This window comes from Amblyomma maculatum, chromosome 4 (assembly GCF_055883805.1).
Source record: "Amblyomma maculatum isolate TAMU_Amacu chromosome 4, ASM5588380v1, whole genome shotgun sequence".
Lineage (NCBI taxonomy): Eukaryota > Metazoa > Arthropoda > Arachnida > Ixodida > Ixodidae > Amblyomma > Amblyomma maculatum.
Window position 1 is genome coordinate 21054802 of NC_139347.1, and position 22068 is coordinate 21076869.

The 22068-nt window shown below is 44.6% G+C and overlaps 1 protein-coding gene across 1 annotated transcript; it reads right to left on the reverse strand.

The window, feature by feature from the left end:
- Positions 1-1076: 1076 nt before the first annotated feature.
- LOC146190477 (solute carrier organic anion transporter family member 4C1-like) lies at positions 1077-17938 on the reverse strand. The gene is made up of 9 exons (XM_084600171.1): positions 17850-17938; positions 16428-16549; positions 13583-13753; positions 12334-12423; positions 10472-10667; positions 9829-9976; positions 4527-4732; positions 3268-3332; positions 1077-1348 (listed from the first exon to the last, which is right to left on the reverse strand). Exons 1-9 carry the CDS (start codon positions 17933-17935, stop codon positions 1077-1079), a joined length of 1356 nt encoding a protein of 451 aa, XP_084456297.1. The 5' UTR covers positions 17936-17938.
- Positions 17939-22068: the final 4130 nt, after the last annotated feature.

Below are 22068 nucleotides of genomic sequence, written 5' to 3' on the forward strand. Positions count from 1 at the left end.
CCTCCTCGGTCACCATTAGAGCGCTTGTATTTCACAGCATTCTGAAGCCACTGCTATCGGGAAACTGTGGATCAGGAATGCTCCCTTTCTTATAGTTGCCCTGCCGCAGTGGCGCCGTGGTTACGGTGCTCGACTGCTGTGTTCAAAGATGGGGGATCGCAATCCCGGCAGTAGTGGCCGCTTTTCGGTGGAGGCGAAAAGCAAGGTGCACGTTAAAGAACCCCAGGTGGTCAAATTTTTTTGCAGCCCTCCACTACGGCGTCCCTCATAGCCTGAGTCGCTTTGGGACGTTAAAGATGTACAAAGAAAACTAAACTAAAAGTTCCTTAGTATCAGCACCAAAGAGGCAGTCACGTAGTGAGAACATGCTGGCTATTCTCGACAGCCCTATTAAAAGACAATCAATGATGCTGAAACTACAGTAGTCACCTGATTACACTTTCTGGATGAAAGGGAAACAACTACAATTTCTTGCTAAAAGCTAGAAAAGCGTTAAAGAAAATAAGTCCAATGACTGTGCGCCATCTTAGACAAATGAAAAAGCAGCGGTAACGGAAAGATTGCGGTCGCACGCGCAAGGCATCTAACAATGAGCAGCAAATGCGTTTCGCCCTCCGGTTGACCGCAGCGCCGCTGCAGCGATCATTCATCGGCAGCACCCACCGCAGCTGGCAGAGGAGAGACTAACGATGTTTCTTTGGACCCTACGACTAGTGTTGTTTCCGCACCAGCAGTGCTCACGTGTTGCACAGAAAGTCGATGTAGTCACCCTGTTACTCAGCATGATCTAAAGGCCTAATTAGTGCCTTTGTAAAAGTAAGAACTAGTGAGGCGTGGTCGGCTATAGAGTAAACATTTACTCATTGGAAGACGCTTTTACGCAAGATGCCTCCCGTGTGATCAAAACATGCATCAAATCCCAACACCGCGGTTTTCGCTGGACGTGTTTTTTTATGCGTGCAACCTTACACAGACGTCCCACGGTATCGGTATACGAGACACACCAGGGAGCACGGCAGAGACTGGCAGGGCAGTTTTGTCATAGGGCGCTGCCGACGAGTATGGTAGAGCCACCGCTAGGGAGAATCTTTGTTGGGAGACCTGGCGGTAAGTGCGGCGTTTCTCTTCCTTTCGGCGCGCTTGAGGGCTTTGCGGCGGTACACGGCAAGCGAGAAGTAGAAGAGGATCATGCTCGCTGAAAGCATCACCGCCAGCGCATAGAACATTCCTCGCGCCATGCCTTCGTTCTCGTAGACGATGCAGTTGCCGCTGGAGCCGCACGACCGGTGCCACATGAGGCACGTCTGGTCTACGATGCCGCCCAGGATCACCGGGGCCGGAATGGATCCTGCCGCGGAGAAAGCATAAGGTTGGAACGAGCTAGGCTAGAGCGTCTCGAAACACTTTTTAATGCCCTGGTGCGTGTAGAGATGACAGGGTTTGTTAATGTAATACATATATTCAGGCTAGGCCAACATTTTAGATTAGGTTGGCACTCTTTACAGAGAGATTCAGTAGGAATATTTACAGTAAGCTAGAAAAGTTCCGGCATGCGGGCGTGCAAAGATGAAATCGCTTCAAACGACATTGAGGAAGTGTCAGAATTGCCTCTGGTGTGAGGGCACCTGCGTATACTACATGCTAGTGGCAGCAGTAGGCGACAAGGTAGCGCGGCAGAGTTCTATTAACGTTTAGCGCTAGAAAAAGCGTCCAGTAAGCATTCTTGCCTCCTTGGTGCAGATTAACCGCACAGATGGTTCCCTAGTATTAGCGGAGAGGCGTTATTGGGAGACGGTTAAGTGCACTACAGCTTACGAATCCGCACCCTCACCCTTAATATGAAATAAGAACATGCCATACGAAATGTACAGAATATCGCTCGAGCACCGGATTCCAGGCGCTGCTGCACTGGGGGACCAAGGAAAGAAGAAAGCATGCGAGGACAAGGGCCGGCTTGCTCACAATTCCTGGTGCTTGGGTCACCGTCGTCTGCTAGGTGTCCTGATTCGTCGACGCAACCCATCCCTAAAGTCGGCTGTTTTGCATCGAAGCCTACGAAACTGCAACCACTTGTTTTTATCTCGTACGTAGAGTTTGTGTGATACCAGAAAACATCGCACATTTTTAATAAACAGCCAAGCGTACCAGAGAAACTGTTGCCAATCGTACTTTTAGAAAATCTGCGACATTATTTAGTTTGAACAGCCCAAATTTGTGATAAACAATCCAGTCTACCAGAGAAACCGCTTGCAATCGTTAATCACGAAAACTATCTTCAGAGGACCTAAGACATCATTGATTTAGTTTCGACGATTGCCCTCAAAAAGCTATCCGCAAACCCAACCGGGGCCTGGCATCTTGCTCTGAACGTTACACGCTTGCACAAACCATAGCCGCACATACGCAGCAGATGCATCACGAAGCAAACGCTCTCAAAACTAGGGAATCAAACTTGCTTCATAGGGGTTGCTTGCACGTGGCAGAACAAACAAGCAGACGACGCTGGCTATAAGTTTACAGCAATATTTTAGGCGCCCAAGCTCGCACTCTTCCGATTTGGGCTCTGCTTCGTCTCGGTGCCACTCCGTGTTTTATGGTGGCAGGATGATCTTTAACTCGTTGCAACATCTTATGATTTTAGCCCTTTCAAGCCTTGCTGCCACTCGTTGTGAGAAATGTAGAAGTTTCATGTCAGAAACAGCTTACAGCTATGGAGCTATGACTACCTACTTTGAAAATTCCTGGCATATTGACTGCTGTTAGAACGTATATGGTATAGTTTAGGTAAACTTTGAAAAGCGGTAAAAACTTCAATTCGAGCTCCATGAAAGCGAAGAAATGTAGTACAAGTCTGTGATGACTATTAAGAAAGACATGAACTTTTGAAGGAGGCTGTGTTGCTAAGAACCGCAGTTATAAGTATAAGGGCAGAAACTAACACAAAAGATTAAAGCAGTGCACACGTGCAATTGGGAGCAAAATATGCGCAACAATTTAAGGGGATGTAAGGCCTTTTCAGAGGCCACGCATTTTAAATGCGGCCGGTGGACCGTGGATGACTCTGTATAGACGCTGTTTTCCTATTTCTGCCCGAATGCACCTTCTATGCTGGATACATCACCAACGCGCAAATTATGCATATCCTGGGAATGCCTGGGCTTAATTCATACATCGTCCTCTATTCTTATTCTGGTGTTAATCTTTTCCCCTGAAATCCTAACGAACAGCTCCCGCTCTTAAAGTCGGTGTAGAGCCACAGTCACTTACCCACTAGGCGGGCGACAATGGTTTTTATTCCAAGTGCCAGGGATCGTTCCGCGGGCTTGACGCACCTGTGATGAGCGCACACAATGAGCTACAGAGCATGTATATGAACGGTGCAAACACACATGGGAACTTACTTTCGATTGATTTGGAGCTTACTGTACCAATTAAGAGAGTGCATCAGTATCTCAATGCACCCTTTTTGAAGGGCGGGATTTATGGAGACGGAAAGGGTGCGATCAATATCTAGGTTTAGTGCGTTTAACTGGGCGTCCAAGACTTCTGGTGTCCAGCGCATTTTAACCTCCATAATGAGCGTCTGACGAACCTGTCACGTTATGTGGTCTTGTACCGCCACATAATGGCGGCGAAGGATATAATGTTGTGATCTCCTAAAGAGTACCGCCGTCTCCCGTCTGTGACCTTGCCCTGGGGGTTCTTGGTATTAAGTGGCAGCTCAACAGCACCCGCGAACAAAGTGTGCGAGAATGTCCACATGCCCACAAAATCAAGGTAATGAGGGTATCCTGCATCACTGGTTTTTTTCCCAGCAAACAATTTTTTTCCGCGAAGGCAGAATGCCCTTCGAAGAAGAGAGAAAACCAGTGATGCAGAATTGCTGTTTAATAAATGAGATAACTGCAACTACGTTATGAAGTACTTTTTTTAGGTCGCCGCCGTCCACGTGGAACACCCTAAGCCCATGGCTAGAACCACTGATCAAGCGCCGTCATGTGGGGTGACCACGATGCGGGACCGTGGTCTAAGCACAACATGCCTGAACAGATTAGATATACGTTCCGCAACTTCAAACGCGTTATTATAGAAGAGTTAAACACAATGTCCGTTGATATGCCCAAATGCTTAAACAACAATTGTGGGTGACAGCAAACAAATACACGGCACCGTTTGGCGGTGCGGATGTATTACTTTGCGGGAACCTGAAGCTGCCAGGTCTCAACAGTGCGAGTGGTCGGAGAGGAAACGAAACGATAGAGAAATGCGAAGATTTACCGGTGCGAGCCCCCGAAATGGATGCAATAATTAGAAAATGCTCGACTCAAACAGAGGCGAAATTCTAGACATTACAATGTTGCGTTATGTGCTGCAGTACACTGTGATCACTCTTCAGTTGTTATTTTTCGGATGACTACGAAGACTTCGTGCAAAATGTCATGAGTGTTTGCTTCGTCGACAAAGGGTGCGAAACTGCCTCGCGATTTGCGTGATCGCCAGACATAACGCTTAGCAAGATAGAGCACCTGATGGACGCCGCGGTGGCGGGCGCTGCGTTGAGGAATGCCGAGCTGAGGGAAAGGAAGATGCCGACCAGGTACGGGTAGAGCAGTATGCAGTCGACGGGGCAGCGCGACCGGGTCGCCTGCACGGCCTCCAGAAGCACCTGCTCGCTACTCACGCCCGCCACCTCACTCAATGTGCCGTTCACGCAGGAGCAGTCGCTGTACATCTGCGAAAGTATGTGAGGCAATTTATATGATAGGTATACGAACCAGTGATGATGAAGCTTTCCGACCTTCATGCGGCCTTACACCGTTTTGGGCTGGAACAAGGAGACTTTTTTTGTACACCAGTTACGTCAAGAGGGCCGCATCAGTCGGTTTGTTGTGACAGTGCATGACACTGCATGACAGTGACATCCGTGACGTTAAATGCACGTATATTTCCCATATTATCTGCCACATGCTTTGGAATAGATTTTCCCACAGCCACCTAGCTAGTGCCTTGCATTTTGTGTCATTTTGTTCATTAATCTACGGTCTTGGTTTCGAATTGAACAGACTAGTAAACACAGGATATTTTTGGGATTTTTATTCCTTTACTGCACAGGACAATTCTTGGTGATTTCTGTTTAGAAAATAAGAGCCCGAATGTTTCAGTCCTAACTATTTAGACATTGAAGGAGGGTTGAAATCTGGGTCAGTTGGTACATAGTCAGAGAATAAAAACCAGCCAAGGGACGAGGACGAAGAAAGACGATGTACACATCCGAAAGCTTTCGTGTGTACATCGTCTTTCTTCGTCCTCGTCCCTTGGCTGGTTTTTATTCTCTGACTATTTAGACATGATTACATGATAAAAAAAGAACACAGAAAAATACTGACCTTTAACTTAGTCACGTTACTAACATACTACTGTCGGTTCAATAAATTGGTTGCAATTAAGTTTAGAGGTAACAGCAGCTTCATGGCTGAGTTTGTACCTGTGCTAACAACTGCTAATTATGACATTTGTTTTGATAGGCACTGCGTAGCCTTCAGACCTTCTCAACTAAAGCTGATTTGATAATCGATCGCCATAATTATCCCAGCATACACTGATTGCAGAACAAGGGCATATTCTGTATTGGCATGACGGGAAAAGCGTTTGTCTCGCAGTCGGCGTAGCAAGGTTGAATATGTGGCCTGTGGTGATTATAAGTCCATAGCCCGTTAAATTTTAAGGTGAAAGACTTTCTAACTACCTTAAGCTTCGTGTAACCAGAAAGTGTGAACAGAAACTATCCTTCGCAGATGAGAACCATTCAGATGTCGACAATAATGAAATCAGTGATTGATAATTATCATGATAATTACGATTTGATTGGTAATGGTCATGGTTGCAATGTCTGACGTCTTAACAGCAGATTGCGCCACTACATCCCCAGACGTGTCTGAACACGCCAGACATTGGCGGAACTCCGTGCGTAACACAAGGCATTAGAAGTGTGGGCACAGGCGCACAATCAGACAAGTATACCAGGAGAGAAGTGTTTCGCATTGCTTCACGTAAGGAGACGTATAGTGCCTCCTGAATTTGTTTCCGTGTGTCACTCGTTCCATTTCCCGGTCTGTTCTCGGACTTGCTGTGCTGCATCAGACATTACAATTTCTTTTGCCTGCAAGTCTACAAATAGACTTTCAGGAGCACGCTCCTCCACGATGCTTTGGATCGACTAAGAAACTAACACGGAGCGCTGTTTTACATATAACTTTATTTGAGCGAAATTAGCATAAATCAACTTTTACGCGTAAAACTGTGCCACAAAAGGAGAAACAAGAATATTGGCTACATGAAATGGAGGCGTGAGTTTTCGCTGCTTTCTGCTCTTAACGTTTAGCTGTGTATAATTTAAGAAGAACCAGTGGGGGGAGATTAGAAATGAAAATGATTTACTTTCCGAAGAGGCAAAAAAGGTCTTTTTTTAAGTATTACTACTGCTAAGTCCCCTCAACATGTACATTCGGGAGCAGCAGTCGTATTCTGCACAACATTTAATGGTTCAATAAACGAGACGTTAATCTCTAGATCTCAGTTTACGGATGCCGGCATTCCATGGTCGTTACTTTCGCTGCAGTGTCAGAGTTTTCCACGACTATGGCTTCCATTTTTTTATTTATTTTATTTAAGCATACTGTAAGCCTTGCTAGGCTCTTACAGGAGTGGGTGAACTGATGGGACAGTTATAAAAAATGAAAAACATCAGAAGCACACAAAAAATTTAAAACATACGCACTGCAGCACTAAAACGGGCATTCAGTTTGTCGCATTGTAAAGAACTGCGAAGCGACACAATAAAAGAACACGTTAGACAATAGGTACTAATAAGATAAAATCCTAAACTGAACACTCGCAGTGAATAACGAAAGACATTTTAGGAACGATTTTTTGTTTACACCATTTGCTTCTCAAAATATGATTCGACGTTTTAAAGAAAAATATCAAGGCAGATATCGTCCATAAATTCATGTGGCAGCCCATTCCATTCTTCAATAGCTGAAGGAACAGTAGGCATCGTCCGCCCCTCCCCTCCCCTCCCCCCATGTGCCTAAAGCGCTCTGACTGGCTGAATATCATAGCCAAAGATAAGAAAGGGAGATTCTACAGGAGCTGCTGTTGTGCTCATCCGCGATGCGCAGTACGCAGGATCGACTATGAAAATTCAACATTTTTTTAATGTCATAGACAAAGCGCTTTCGAAGCCAAGGTAATAAAACAGAGATAATCACTGCCCTATTCCCTGCCAGTTCTGGAGCGGATCACGAATGTTGACAAGTATCATGCATTTTGTAGGGACTGTTTATTTTCCTCTTTGCCCTATAGAAAAGCGTAGCACTTTTCTTCCTTTGTGGGGACAAGCTCACCTTGTAAACGATTCACATTTCTCTTTATCTTGCAGCATCCCCAAATGACAGTTTTGATAGGACACTCAATACTGCGTTTTTGGGACCATAATAAAATATGTAGTAAGTCTTTCTTATCTTCGTTAATCGCTTGTATGCCTGCTTAATTGCTCAGTGATGATCGCTATGCCTAGACGAAGACAAGTCCACTTGTCGAAATGTTGGCTCATCTGCGACCTGAGGCATTTACCCTTGTTCGGTTCTTCTTTTTTATACCGTGCAAACCATCTTCCTTTCGTTCTACCTGCTTAATTGCTACACAGGCAGAAATATTTTAGGAAGAATTCTAAGGCGAAAGCCTTTCATGGTTTATGAGTGACGTTATCAGATTCTGTACGCGCAAGTGTGTGCGGAAAATGGAGAGGAAACTATCTCCACTGGGAATCGAACCACTATCCCTCCGATCCCCGTTTGAGAATGCAAACCATTACTCTGCGCCTGGGTCGTGGGAAACTGACAGTAATACTCCTCATCTAGCACAAACATAATAACAGCTATGAATATGACAGTGCAGTTAGTGATGGTTAGGATGATGGTTGTAGCGATGACAGTGAGAGTGCATTTAATTGTTAATGACGACAATGCCCTATTGCAAAAACCAGCGTCTTCAGTGCGAAACCAGTAAGATTTTCCCGCTGGTTTTGCACTGGATCTGCTGGGCACGCTGGAGGTCTGCGATATTCACTGGAGCAGTAACGGGAAGACACTGGCTGCACTGGTGCGATGGAAGAAAAACGCTGGGATTAGCCTTTTGACGCTGGGTGAGTCACTGGCATCCGCGATGCACTGGGAGAGGCGCTGTATGTGCGCTGGGCCGCACTGGTCCCAGTGCCCCAGTATAGCCGGTGCGGCCTGCGGCGTCAGCCGGAGTAGCATCCCTCAGGGGCCAACAGGGCAACAGCGTACTTTCAATCGACCATCGGGGGGCATATGAAAAATATGTTTCAAGCAAGCGCTTTTTGCAGCGAAGTCGTTGCGCATTTGTAAGAAAACAAAGGCAGTATCTTTTTTTTAGAGTTTCCATGTTTCGATGGGTCGTTTCGAGCGTTTCGAGAGCGACAACGATCGCCGCGCGCCTGGATCTCATGACAGACTGACGATTAACGCACTACTAAAGCTGGAATTGAATAATGTGGGCTACCATGCATAACCAACTTCACAGCTGATCTTAAGGGCACTCTAACACAATGATTACTGCCAAAATGTTCAATGCGGGCTCAATCGCAGGCGAGCGTAGCCTGCACAACGGCCCAGTATCAACAGCAGAAAGAAAAACTAAAACGAGGAAGAGAGTAGTTTACCGAGCGATGGCTCCCTGAGAGAAAAAAGCAACAACATACAGCGCTTGTAATACATAATATTTGGCGTGTTTCTGAAGCTTTTGCGCTCCTTCTTACTCTGCGTATCAAGCAGCCGAGCCCTCGGTCATCGCAGCGCTTTCCGCAATGCTTACATACAAATAAGGTTTAGTTACACGCTTTTAGGGTCATCGCTGCGGCGCTTGCCGGTATTGAAGCTTGGTCGCACGTTTTTCCTTGAAGGCTTCTACTAAAGCTCCGTGTTCAGCGAAAATTACAGCCACGGTAGCAGCGCACCACCCAAGAGCCGGCGTTGGTAAATTTGCCAGCGATGTCAAACTCCACATGTTAAAATGATTCCAGTGCACAAAATAGCGCGCATAGGCAGCCAGAACATTAGTTGCAAGTCGTGAGAGCAGACAGCAAGCTAAAATGATCAAGAAGTTGCAATTGTTAGAGCGGTAGCAATGGCCTGTAGACTACGAAACATGAAGTCCCAACCTTATAAATGCGAGCCATGACATAAAATGCAAAATTGTTTATAGAAAATGCAGTTCTCGGCGTGGCCGAGTGGTTAGCGTGCTGAGCTAGTGATTGGTATGTACTTAGGGACTTAGTTCGAGGCACGCTTGGTGACTGATTTTTTTTTCTTTTTTTAGGTATTTTTATGCACCTGACTTGTTTCGTTATTTTTTACTTTTTAATTTTTATCCCACGCCTTTTTTTTTTTTCGGGCGAACAGTGCCGCCAGCGCGGAGCGTGCCAGTATGCCGCGTCCCAGTGCGCCCAGTGTCCAGCGTCATACTGGGACCATAATCAGGTATTACGCTGGGGCGCTTGCTCCCAGTGGCACTGGTTTTTGCAATAAGGTGATAGTAGCAATAGCGATTATGATGGCAATAGCGATGACAATGACGATACAGTTAATGCAAACAGTCATGGAAAAGTGGTTTTCGCTACTTCCGTTCTTCAGCACACTTACGCGCATCCCTGTAATTTTTGTTTCCCTTTGATGTCTTTACTGTAACTTAAAGATGTTGCCTTGAATTCTTACCCGAAATGCTATAAAGTTCTCAAAAGCTCACCTTGAGGCTCTTGACCTGTATCTCCCTGCGGCAGCCTGCTAGACACGGTGACAGGTAGACCACGTTGTCAGCGCCACATATCGGGTTCAGGATAGACGACGTACAGTTGCAGTGGCTGTTACAGCGGAAGTCAAAAGTAGTGGGCCTTCTGCAAGTCAGGAATTGCGATTGGAGAATTAGATTTCCGGAGAAAGAAATCTTATAGGATAAATGCATGAGAAGCGCTCCCTTTTTAATCATATATAACAAATATAATCAGAGCATATTTGATTGATCACGCTACATTAGCCGTGTGCCTATATCAAGTGAAATTTTCAGAGCGTTATCTTTATTTTCTCACTTTGCGCAACTTTAATACGACTACGCGGAATTCAACTTAATAGTGCTAAGAATTCATCTGCCATGGGCCCGTGTTGAGTCAACAAGGATAAAATACGGGTCACCTCTCAAATCCCAAATTCAGTGATTATTTACTAAAGGTCGGAAAAACCGATTTTATGAAAACCAAAACTTTCCCAAGTATCAAAATACACATCTACCTAAACAGCCTGCTTAGCATAAATTTTATGGAAGGAACATGAATCGTTACGGTTATCAGCGTCACTTCACAAGAAGCCTAAATAAGTTGCATGTTTGAACTCACGGGGCCCCAATGTATCCTTGTGACGTGGCGTACGTGTTCTCCCGGCAGTAGGCCAGGAAGGTGAGCACGCCGAACCACGAAAAGCAGCAGTTGTACATGCATAACCGCATGATGCCAGCGTAGTCTAGATTCCAACGACTCACCAAGGCGCCACCGATAATAGCGCCGAAGCCGCCACCCACCAACACGATGGGTCCTGCAAGTGCAACTCCTTCAGTGAAACTCAAAGATAATTCTCTTGTCTAAATATGCTCAATTGATGTGTTTACTTTTATAACATTTAATGCAGTTTGTTCCTTAATACTGACGTCCTACATCCTATAGGCTTATCCTGCTGGTAAGAAGCATAGATATGAAGAAAGGAACACACCCCTTTCCCACTTGGCAGCGAATGAGTCAAGTTACGCCGTGACTGACCTCATCTTCGCTTAAGGAGCGTTATTGAGACATCTCTTGGACATCTGGATCCATCGCCTGTGCTTTAAAAAAATAAAACTATGATTTTTTGAAAGGTGATAGCCTATAATAGCAGACTATGCCGCGAAGGGATATGCAGACCTACGGGTTACTCAGGCTTTCTGAAGCCATTGGCTGCTACTAGATCTAAGCGACCTACAGGAGAGCTACGCTTCAATTGGCAGCCTCCTTTGCATTGGTCAGAATTTAAGCTGTTGCGTTTTTGACAGAACCAAACTGAATCTATATTCGCAGGGCTGTCTTAGCGTAGGAGTCTATTCGCGAAATTCCAACATATGTATTTACGCTGATTCCCTTACTTCCCAACGCTGCAGATACATAGACATTTTCAAACAGCGGATTTTTATCATTTGTCTCTATAAAGATTTGAATATCGCGCTTCGTCTTCATACATTATTAAGGTTGAGAATCCAGGCCACAGGGAAATATCTTCCTGAAATAAGGTTCTATCTTAGGCAGTCTTTTCCTGTAGATCAAAACAATTGTAACAATTTCTTTAAGTTAATTTAAGCTATTTTCAATTAACCACTGTTATTCATTGAATTTACTGAAGTGCACAGCGTAGGATTTTGTCAATTTGTAATATATGCGTCAGTCTGTGATTTCTTTCTGGCATAGGGTAAGGCTAACAGCTATTAGAGCGGCTCTGTGATAAACGTGTCACCAGACAATATGCCGTATTTCTTCCACTAAAAAGGCGAGTGAAAAAGACATGATATACAGGAGAAATAGCAGAATAATTAATGATTAGTATCTATATAAGTTAGCTATCTGGCTAGAAAGGAGAGCTTGCCAGTTTTCGCTAGAAATTCGCAGTTCAAGAAAAAAAAAATCTCGATATTCTTTGCCCCTAACCCAAGTTACTCTAAGCACCGCCCCCAAAGCCGCGTGCTAATGGCACAAGTGCCGCGTCCCCTTCTCTGCTCCCTCCTGCTCCGCATGCTCGCTGCTGCTTGCTGCTCCAGCACTCGCGGGAAAGAAGTGACGCGACACTGAGGCGCATCACAGGTTATATTCACGCTTTCAAGAATACGGCTGGTGCTAATGGCAAGCTACAAATATTTCATGCAACTACATGGCCAACCACAGTTAAGAAGCGATTTGTCAAATATTAGTTAATCACTTCATAATTAACAAAATTCCCTTGTTTTGTCATGTCTGTAAGTACCGGTATGATTGTGCCGCAGAAACCATCTTTTCGCCTCAAAAACCTTATATGTAAAAATTCTGGTTGGTCTGCTGAAAAGCCCAATATTTGGTCACTTAAGCTAACAGTAATGAAGTACATAAAAATTGGTAACAGCAGATGTAGTGAGAGAGCACAGAAAATAAAACTCCGCATTACGCCGTGCCACTTAAAGCTCTTCCTGCGCCGAGGAACTCACCAGTGAGGTAGGCGACCTTAGCTGACGGCAGCCCAAACTGCGACTGAAAAAACTTGGTCATCATGGAGGTGATGCCGATGGCGAACATCTCTGCAGTCAGCGGCATGCAGAAATGAAAAGGTGGGCTAAGCAACAAACGTCTCGGTTATTTATATCACAGGATGTCAAAATATTGTTATGTCAATTACGCTGCGCCGCGCGGTGTTGCGCATGTGTAAGAAAAGGACAAAGTGGACGGTGGCGCTTGTTAAAGAGGAGAACGACGTGGTGGCGCGTAGAGTCGTTCGAAAACAAGCTTCTACTGAGACTGTGCTTGAGACTGTACGTAGCTTTTATTACAAGCACACACTCTCGGCTACTTAACAGCCAATTAAACCAGACCTGCATACATGTATTCATTGGTATGCTGTTAATTCATTTGATCATAGAAATACGTTTATATTGTCACGGTGTTGGCACCTCCACCCAGCACCTCCACCAGATTTGTCACGGTGTTGGCGACTGGGGCTAGGTTAACAGAGCCGGTACAGGTAGAATTACACAATCCAAGGTTTAGGTACGTCCTGCGAGTCCGGAGCCGATTCACTTCAACGTCGTTTTTCACTCCGAGCGCCCCCTGGCAATATCATACAGCCCTTATAATAAAACAGTTTCCGGTGTGTACATTTTTAAAGAAATTTTTAATACAAGACCTAATCATCGAATGAAGTCTATAAACAAAATGGACAGGATTAACTAAAGAAACTTTTATGGCACTAAAGTTTCTCAGGCAGTATAGAGTGGGTCAAAAAAACGTTTCTGTCTTCTTAAAAAAACAAACAAAAAATTCTGTGCTTTAACGTATGGTTACTGTCATATGTTATTTCGTGATGTTTAGAATAAGATTTTTTCCGCGACAGTCAGAAGTCTAATTCAATTCTTGAGAAATATGGTTCATGGTTGCCTCCATACGAGATTGTAGGAATAACCCCCAAGCACCGAGTTTTATGCCTGATATCTTTCGCTCGTTCAACTTTGCATTTTTTTTGCGCTCTATTAATCACCTATTGATAGCTAATCGAGCTGAGCGAACTCAAGTTGACAACCAAACAAATGCATACAATATATCACACTGTGCATGCAAGTGGGCTGAAGAAAAACGGCTTAAGAAAACGAGCGCAGTTCGGGGAGGGATGGGGGGGGGGGGGGGGGGGGCGGCGGCAGCGTGAATGTTCTGACATAGCCATTCGAAGATGACAGCAGCACTCACGATTGAAAGACATGGCGAAGCAGAGCAGCATGAAGGGCACGTTGGAGAGCAGCCGCCTTATGGCCTTGGGCAAGTCGGTGAGTCGGCGACCGAAATCGCTCGTCGCCAGCATGCTCACCACCGAGAACATGGACATATCCGCCTTTTTCTCCGCGCACAGCTCCGAATAGCCTGCGCCGTATTCAGCCGCGATGCAGCCACTCCAAATCATGTCGCTTCGACAAGCCTTTGTGAGTCGCCTTCGTATGGGCAGAACGTATGCTACAGGTCGCAGCACCGAGAAGGAACGGCGCGTGGGTTTCAGCAACCTGGGGTTCCTCTACACGCATGTCGCCTCTGTGCACAGGCTTGCGTCTTCTTCAATGATAAGTAGCGTTGTTTAGACATTGCTAGAGCCTGAGCGTCACAGTAATATAGCCTCTTATCGATACAAGTTCGGCGAGAAGGTCTTCCTGTATTTTGCGCCGCTTGTTGGAATGGTTGCGGCAGGCTTCACGCGTCCTTTAAAAAAAAATCTAACGATGTGTCTAACGTAGTCCTATGAAGAGTATTTGAAGTAATCGTTTGCCCAGACACCCAGCTCATTCTTACTCGCTGAACTGGTGCCTGTGTGAAAGACCTAGTGTGGCAGTGTTTACTTCAGTATTTATTTATTTACCCTCAAGGCCTTTCGGCGTTACAGAGGAGGTGGGTACATGGTGGAAACATCATAGTTTTTTTTGCGAGACACGACCAAAAAATAAAGTACGTGCCTTTTAAACGTGAAGGAAATAGATATACACCAAGGAAGAGAAAAAGTGGCCGGGCTATACAGAAAAGAGATGTTTCATCGCATCTTTGAATGCCGTGGGATCATCGATGCAGGCAATGGAAGGGGGCAAGATGGTTCCATTCTCTTGCAGTTCTTGACAAGAAAGAATAAAGAAGCATATTTGTACTACAGAATAGGGGTATGAACTTTATGTCTATATCGATGCGTGCTGACAAGTAGGTAGGTTCAGAAAGAAGTTCACGTTTTAGTAAGATTAGTGAAAAAGTTTATGAAATAGGTACAAATGAGAGAACTTTTTAGGAACGTTTAAATTTGGAAGACCTAGTTGCGACTTCATTAATAAAACACTCGCGGTACGGGCATAATTAGAAAGAATGAAACGCGCTGATCCATTTTTAACTGCTTCGATATCGTCAAATAAGGTAGAAAGATCTGGATGACATATAGCGGGAGGCATATTCTAGTTTAGGTCCAATTAAAGTTTGATACAAGGTTAGTTTGAGATGTTTTGGGGCTTGAGAAAAGTTTCTACGAAGGTAATCTAACATGCGACTGCCATTTTTAGTAATATATTTTACATGAACATGCCATGAGGAGTTATTTGTTTTGTGGACTCCAAGATATTTGTAGCAAGTAACACTTTTAAGGAATACTTTGTGTGTAGCTGAAGGTTAGATGCGTGTCAGTACTACGAGAGATTGTCATACTTTTACATTTACTAGCATTATGGGTCATAAGCCAATTGTTACACCAACTAGAGATTGCGTCAAGATCGGACTGCAGGAGCAAGTTGTCATGAAGGTTATTTATTACACGATAAAAAACACAGTCAACGGCGTAAAGCCTGATGGTTGAGGAAACACAGTCAGGAAGGTCATTAATATATATTAGGAGTAATCAAGGGGCTAAAACGGAGCCTTGTGGAATACCAGATTTTACAGGAGCAGTAAGTAATACAAAGTTAATAGATGTTACAAATTGAGAACGGTTAATGAGGACACATTCAATTCATTGTATAATGCTGGGATCAATGTTCAAGGTACGTAATTTCAGGAGTAACTTATGAGGGACTTTATCGACGGCTTTTGTGAAACCGAGGAATATGCAGTCTACTGTTAAACTATGGTTAAGGGAAGAAGCTACTCTGCTAGTAAGAGTTAATAGCTGTGTCTCACATGAGTAGTGTTGATACAAGGTTAGTTTGAGGTGTTTTGGGGCTTGAGAAAAGTTTCTAATGAGGTAACCTAACGTGCGATTGGCATTTAGTAAAATATTTTACATGAACATGCCATGAGGAGTTATTTGTTATATTGAGGTGTTTTGGGGCTTGAGAAAAGTTTCTACGGATGTAACCTAACGTGCGAATGGCATTGCTAGTAATATAGTTTATATGAACATGCCATGAGAAGTTATTTGTTATGCTGAGGTGGTTTTGGGGTTTGAGAAAAGTTTCTACGGTGGTAACCTAACCTGCGACTGGCATTGTTAGCAATATACTTTACATGAACAATATATGGAACAATCTGACTAACAAATTTGAGTGAAGGCTACTGCCACGCTTCCGTACCAGATATAAACTGTAGCTGAAAATGTGTTAAATGTAGGTTTCGCCAAGAAATTTCCCACATTTCTGCGTGACTTTGGTTTTATTTACACAGAGCTATGACTTTATTCTTGCTACATGATAGAATGAATACTGCACCTTATAAGGTAACAAGGTAACAATATGCGAGCATTTTTATGTTGTTTCATAAATATGCAAGAGCTGGGGATGGTTATGGAAGATTGATAAGAGAACGACCTAGTTACCCCAGTCCAGGAATGGCCGCTAATCCAATACAGTGTACCTTACCGCCGCAACAGACGTCGAATTTTGTAATTAATTTCTAACTGTAGTGGTACAGCGGTACTACCGAGCTGCATGCTCTTATATATTTTGCACTTCAGCTTGAAAGGTCTTCTCAATTATAAAAAAAAAATTGCCTTCTATAGCACATAGCGCATTCTGCTTAAAACCCCCAAACTTCGCTTTCCAAGCATTTGGGAGTACGGGGACACCGGCGGCGGGCGTACCGGGCAGGTGCTTCGGGAAACAGGAAGTGAACAGGCCGAGTGTCAGTGCCATGATGGCTGCCACCACGAATCCTATCCACCAGGCGCCGATCCACGCGGGGCTCTTGTTGCTCAAGCCGAGGCTGCAGTGTGGACAGATTAATGCGTCACTCAGAGCCGATGAACGCTAGACTAATGACACAGTAATTGCACGGAGCTAAAGTTTCGTTACACAGCACGGCCTTACAATGTAGGCCTTACTTTCGTATTAGACATCACACTTGGGTTTTGTACTAACTAGAACAAGCTTGGGACAGCTAGATTTGGCGCGGAAATGAATGCGCAGAAATACCTCAAAACAATGTTTGCAGACTGCAAGCATATTTTCGTAAAAACTCACATCGTTAGCAAATTTAAAACAACATAAAAAACCAAAGTTCTCGTCTCTGCTTCCCATTAAAAGCTCCTTGCCGACCATTGGTGAGAGTTCAGAAGAATTGTTCTACTCCCTCCACAGTCGCTGAAAAATATTCGGCCCGGGTCCCTGCATCAGTCTTATAGTAATTGATATTTGATTGTTCTGTAGTTGACATCTTGAGTCGTTTCGAAAGTGTAATCCTGATTAGGGTTGAGGCTTGGTGCGCGGTACGAACACGGCACAACTGCGTACCATCTGCATCGTTAGTACCCCGTAACGATCCACCCAGTAGTAGTAGTAGTAATAACTTTATTAATAAACAGAAGAGTTTGGGGCATGCATGCCCCTGGTCCCCCGTACGGCCCCACTACACTCAAACGTTCATGTTCCTATGGTTCATGACGTCGGCAGCCCAGTTTGTGGCGATTTTCTGCCGAACCGGGTCCTCAGAGTGCAGCAGGGTCTCCCAATCCTCCCAGGTGGTAAGGTGCTCTAGACCCCGCGGAGGAGGATCCGCCGAACATTGGAACAGGATGTGGGCGAGGGTGGCGGTGGGAGTTGTTGCAAAGGGTGCAGGAGGGATCGGTGAGGGTGTGGTGGTAGCGAGACGCACTATAAGGGGACGGGAGGGTGCGCGTCTGGAGTCGTCGCCAGAGCGTCTGGTGGTAGTTATCTAGAGATGGGTGAGATGGGATGGATGGGATCTGCCTCTTGCTCAGTGCCACAGGCTCATGGAGGCTATTTCGCCTAAACGCCTCTCTTTCATTACATAAAGTAAAAATTCCCTACGAAAAAATTCTAGGAGACTGTGTAGGAGGAAGTAGTAAAGCTTAAAAGAAGCGGGGAGGAGGTTTAGGGCATGATTAAGTCGCAAGCAATGTCGCGCAGTCTGCTTACGGTTCATTTGTGAATGATATTTGAGGACAATACGCGTGTGTTGTATGGTGAATTACTATGAAATGCACATCAGCAAAGCAGAATGCTTGATGCAACAGAGAGGCCAGTAGTGAGCGTCGTATACGTACGCGGAGACGTCGGTGGTGACGTCCACGTAGTAGGTGAGCGTGTAGCCGGCCACAATGAAACCGATCGAGGGCCCCACGATGGCCATGCTGTTGAAGATTCCTGCAGCAATGATATGCACGCTACGGGACCTGTCACAAAATAAGTCGGTTGCGTCCGCGACAGGCGCTCGTCGCAATTATCTCTAGAATTTCACTATACAGAGCGAATTTTCAGGTGGGAGAGACTGCGCAGACGTCATGCGTGCAGGCGACAAAGAGGCAAAGTTGCTTAGTTCAAGCACTTTTAGACATACAACAAGCCCTCTAAGCATGACACGCACTTTAGCTGTTTAGTGAGGCTCTTGATCTCTGATAAAACAGGACGCCATTTGAACACAGTTTAGAACAGGATGAAGGCATATTCAGTCAGACAAAATGGTGAGTTCGCTCCGCCGCGCTTTCTCTTGTCTCTAAGGCTTGCTGACAATTGCGCCCGAAGTCATAGGTTACGCACCTTTTTTCACCTATAAGCTTGTTTCGTATTCTTTCTTGCTACGACGAAGGGAAAAACAGTTTCGACATAGTATACTATCCTGGATGCTTGCAGCTTCCTGTCGAACTGTTGTGAAACCGCCAAGACTGGCAAAGGTATACAGCAGCTCGACAGGACCAGAGTGCTGCACCTATATTTGTTTAGATGCCGAGCCGCCCGCATTTTATCGAGGTTACAAGACATCGCAAATAATTTTCATGGTTTGGAGGAGGACACAAGCTGGAGTTACAACCTAATTTCTAGCCCGCCGCAGTGTCGTCGTGGCGCGGCATTAGACGACTTTCTGGCCATCATTCTGTACTTGACGGTGTGTTCGAGTCTCAGTGAAATAATGTACATAAAGATAGCAATACAGTAGCCTTTGGGCCCCGACTGTGAAGAAAAGTTTCTCCCCAGATGCCTGGAATTACGGCTCAAATTATCGATCGAAAGGCTAAATTATGCGTAGCTGACGATGCAAAGAGTCGCATTGTAGGTTCCCACCAATGTATAGGCTGGACTTCTTCTTGGGCAGGTTCTCGTCCAGGTAAGCGATGGTGACCGTATTGATAGGCGTGGCACCGAGACCGCTGAGGAACTGGCCCGCCATCAGGATAAACCGGTAGTTCCTGCAGCAGTAAAGTTCCCAAAGGTAATAGCTGATAGATAATAGAAACAGGAAAATAATATGACAACCTGCCTTTTATCAGATAAAAAATCACACTCTTTTAACAAAATGTTATTATTCCAGCGCTAAGAGGAAAACATTCGCTACAGAGAACGGAGATAAACTCGGACTAGTCTCTTGTCTTCTGGTCTTGATATGTGTGTTTTTGTATGTGTTCCCTTTTCCTTTTGAACCTTCTTTAAGGAATCTGTACAAAGCAACTCGACAGAACTCACTCACATTTTCAACCTGCTATCTGCCCCTGGATCTTAAAATTTAGAAAAAGAAATAAAAACGAAATTCCACGTAACTGCATTAGGTCTTTACTTGTTAACTTGCGATACATATCCTCCACGCTCGAATATTTCGCCTATCGCTCTCAAAAATGGAGATATTTTCTTATTACACCGAAAAAAAAAATACTCGAATGCTGTTGACATGCAGTGTATGGTGCTACTACTAATGCGTGACGCTACAAGACGGCAATAAGCTACGATGTTAAAGAAGGGTAATCTATTGACGGAAATGGGGAGTGTGCTTTTCAGCAGCGTTTATTTGAAGGAGAAATGACATGCAAAAGCGATCTAGTGGAATTTGAGCTCATGTTGAACATAAGCGACTGAAACCTGTCCGTAGTCCTCCCTGAATGGCAGAAGATATTCCGATACCCTGGTGCAACTTGCATCGTAGCTGTCCCCCCCCCCCCCCCCCCCCCCCCCCCCCCCCCCCCCCCCCCCCCCCTTCTTTCTTGTCATCTTTGGTAAGCAGTATGCCTGCATTCAGTGTTAAACCTTATGCTCGCTTTTCTATAAGCGTGACTTTTATTTTGAAAATGAGTTTCGACCAAATGCTTCTCAGACATAACTGAAGAGCAAACAGCGTTCATAAACTAGAGGACACACAGGTTTACGCGCACTGCATGCATAATTGTTTACTGCCTGAAGGAATGCTGGAATACAAATGCTGCATGGTAGAAGCAGGGGAAAACTTACAGAAACTTAAGCAGCGGTAGGCATATGCTAGAGGAAATGCGCGTTAACACTCTTTATCGTATGGAAGAGAAAAGTGTCCCAAACATTATATGGCAATGATACGCCGTCGCAGTCAGCTTTTACGTCTCATGAGGTCTTCTGGACAATCTCAGTTTCCTTGTCCGGTCTTTTAACAAAAACGCTTTCTTCAGAAGGGTTTAATCTACTGCCGCTTACAACCGCAAAATGAGGGCATGATGAAAAATGCTCGCAAATGCTAGCCTACTTTCTGAGAGCGCAAATGCTTGTCTGGTATTGGTAGTCTTGTTTTAAACACATAGAATGCTCCGAACAAAAATGAAGCAACAGCGTTTTGCACATTTAAATGTTCGGGATTATAACCCTTTGAAACCTAATGCAGTATATTTTGATACGATGTTTTAAAAGTGAAAATCTGTCGTTTTACATCCCCTCTGAAATAGCCGAAATGTCTATTAACAACTGTACAGGGGTGTGATGGAATGTATATGCTTGGAATTAGACAAAGGTAAAGGAGGCGGAGTTTAATCCCGCCTTTATAAATTATTCAATGCCAAAAGCAGGATATAAGGTCTGGTCTGTCTTGCTCAAGAAAAAATAACCCTATATGGGCATTTGGCAGGTGTAAGTGCATAACCTCTGTTTTAGAGCGCAGCTCTTTGGCGCCCGTTCCTGGGTTTCGCGTCGTTGTCGCCGTCGGTGTCGTCCGTCATAATCAGCTGCACCTTCACTCCCACCTTCCTTCCTTTCCTTACGGCGCGATTCAGGTGTCCACAGAAACAAGTGTGACAGATACTACGCCTTTCCATTTCTGTGAACCAATTTTTTTTTTGCTCTTTGCAGAGACAGTGTTGCATCCAATGAAGTCTCGACTGAGGAGCGACTATTGCAAGTGAACCAAATATGAAAGGCATGCTTCAGAGTACAAGTGGGAGACGTGACCACACATGGTACACACTGTAAAGATAATTCATGAATAATGCGAGCGCCCACCATGAACTGCAGGGTAGCGTGTGCAGTAACTGAGAATTACACACTCACAGAGAAAAGCATGGGCCCACGCGCTGCCTCCCGTAACGCCCCGATAACTTAATTGCTCTCTTCATTTCACCGACCACGAAGCTTCCTTCATGACAGTGAAGAAATGTTAGTGGAGTGTTTTTTGAAGGAATATGTGTGAAAAATAAAAACGTTCTCTGTAATTGTACATACATGTCTTGCTTGAAATCTTTGCCTCAATCTATCGAAAAAGGAGAAACAGCAGATAAGCTGCGCTCAAATTTCGGATTAGGGAGCAACGTAATCATCGGCAATGTTTTTAAAAACGAGCGCGCCTACAAAGACGACAACCTGAATTGTGAAAAGAGATCTTTCACTTTTTCTATGATTTTCTGATGAGTGCGAAAGAACGCTAGTACTGACCGCCTACAGAGACTGCACAGTCAATGCGCTAATTGGTCTTAAAACTTATACTTTTTATACGAAACGTATACGGTTCGGTCCTTAGAAAAGGCGCCACCGTTGCCATAACCAAGAATTGAGAGAAGCATGCCAGAAAAAATAGACACGTGATTTTGCGCCAAAATGGTTACGCAACTAATTTGTGCAATGTCCTGGGTGGTGTCATATCATTTATCTTCCCAATTAGAATGCATCCCTTAGTTAGGTAGGAGGCCAGTACACCATACAAGTTTTGACCGACTACATAATTACGTGTATACCGTTCATTGGAAATGTAGTTCTTTATCAAGGTACTGCATTAGGTCTTGAAAAAGCAAACCAGCTCAAGAAGTTTCTTTGCCAAATTCTGTGGCAGTCTCTCAGTGCATCAAATCTCGGAAGTAAAATGTATTGTTAAAGATTCGCTACCACATCTATTCTTGAGGCAAAGCTTAAATTTGCTTGAAATTTTTTGAAGGAATTGTTCAGTGAGTATAATGTCAAGCATGCGAAACTAAACGCCATAGACCAAGTATCAAGTGCGGAGCATACATTTTAGTGGAGATAAAATGCAAAATCTCAGTTCACGTG

Coding starts and splice junctions, on each gene's coding strand:
- LOC146190477 (XM_084600171.1), bottom strand. CDS start 17,935: ATGGCCATCGTGGGGCCCTCGATCGGTTTCATTGTGGCCGGCTACACG. Junction 13,754..16,427: donor TTTCCCGAAGCACCTGCCCG/GTACGCCCGCCG, acceptor AATACGGCGCAG/GCTATTCGGAGCTGTGCGCG. Junction 9,977..10,471: donor CAAGGATACATTGGGGCCCC/GTGAGTTCAAAC, acceptor CCTGACTTGCAG/AAGGCCCACTACTTTTGACT.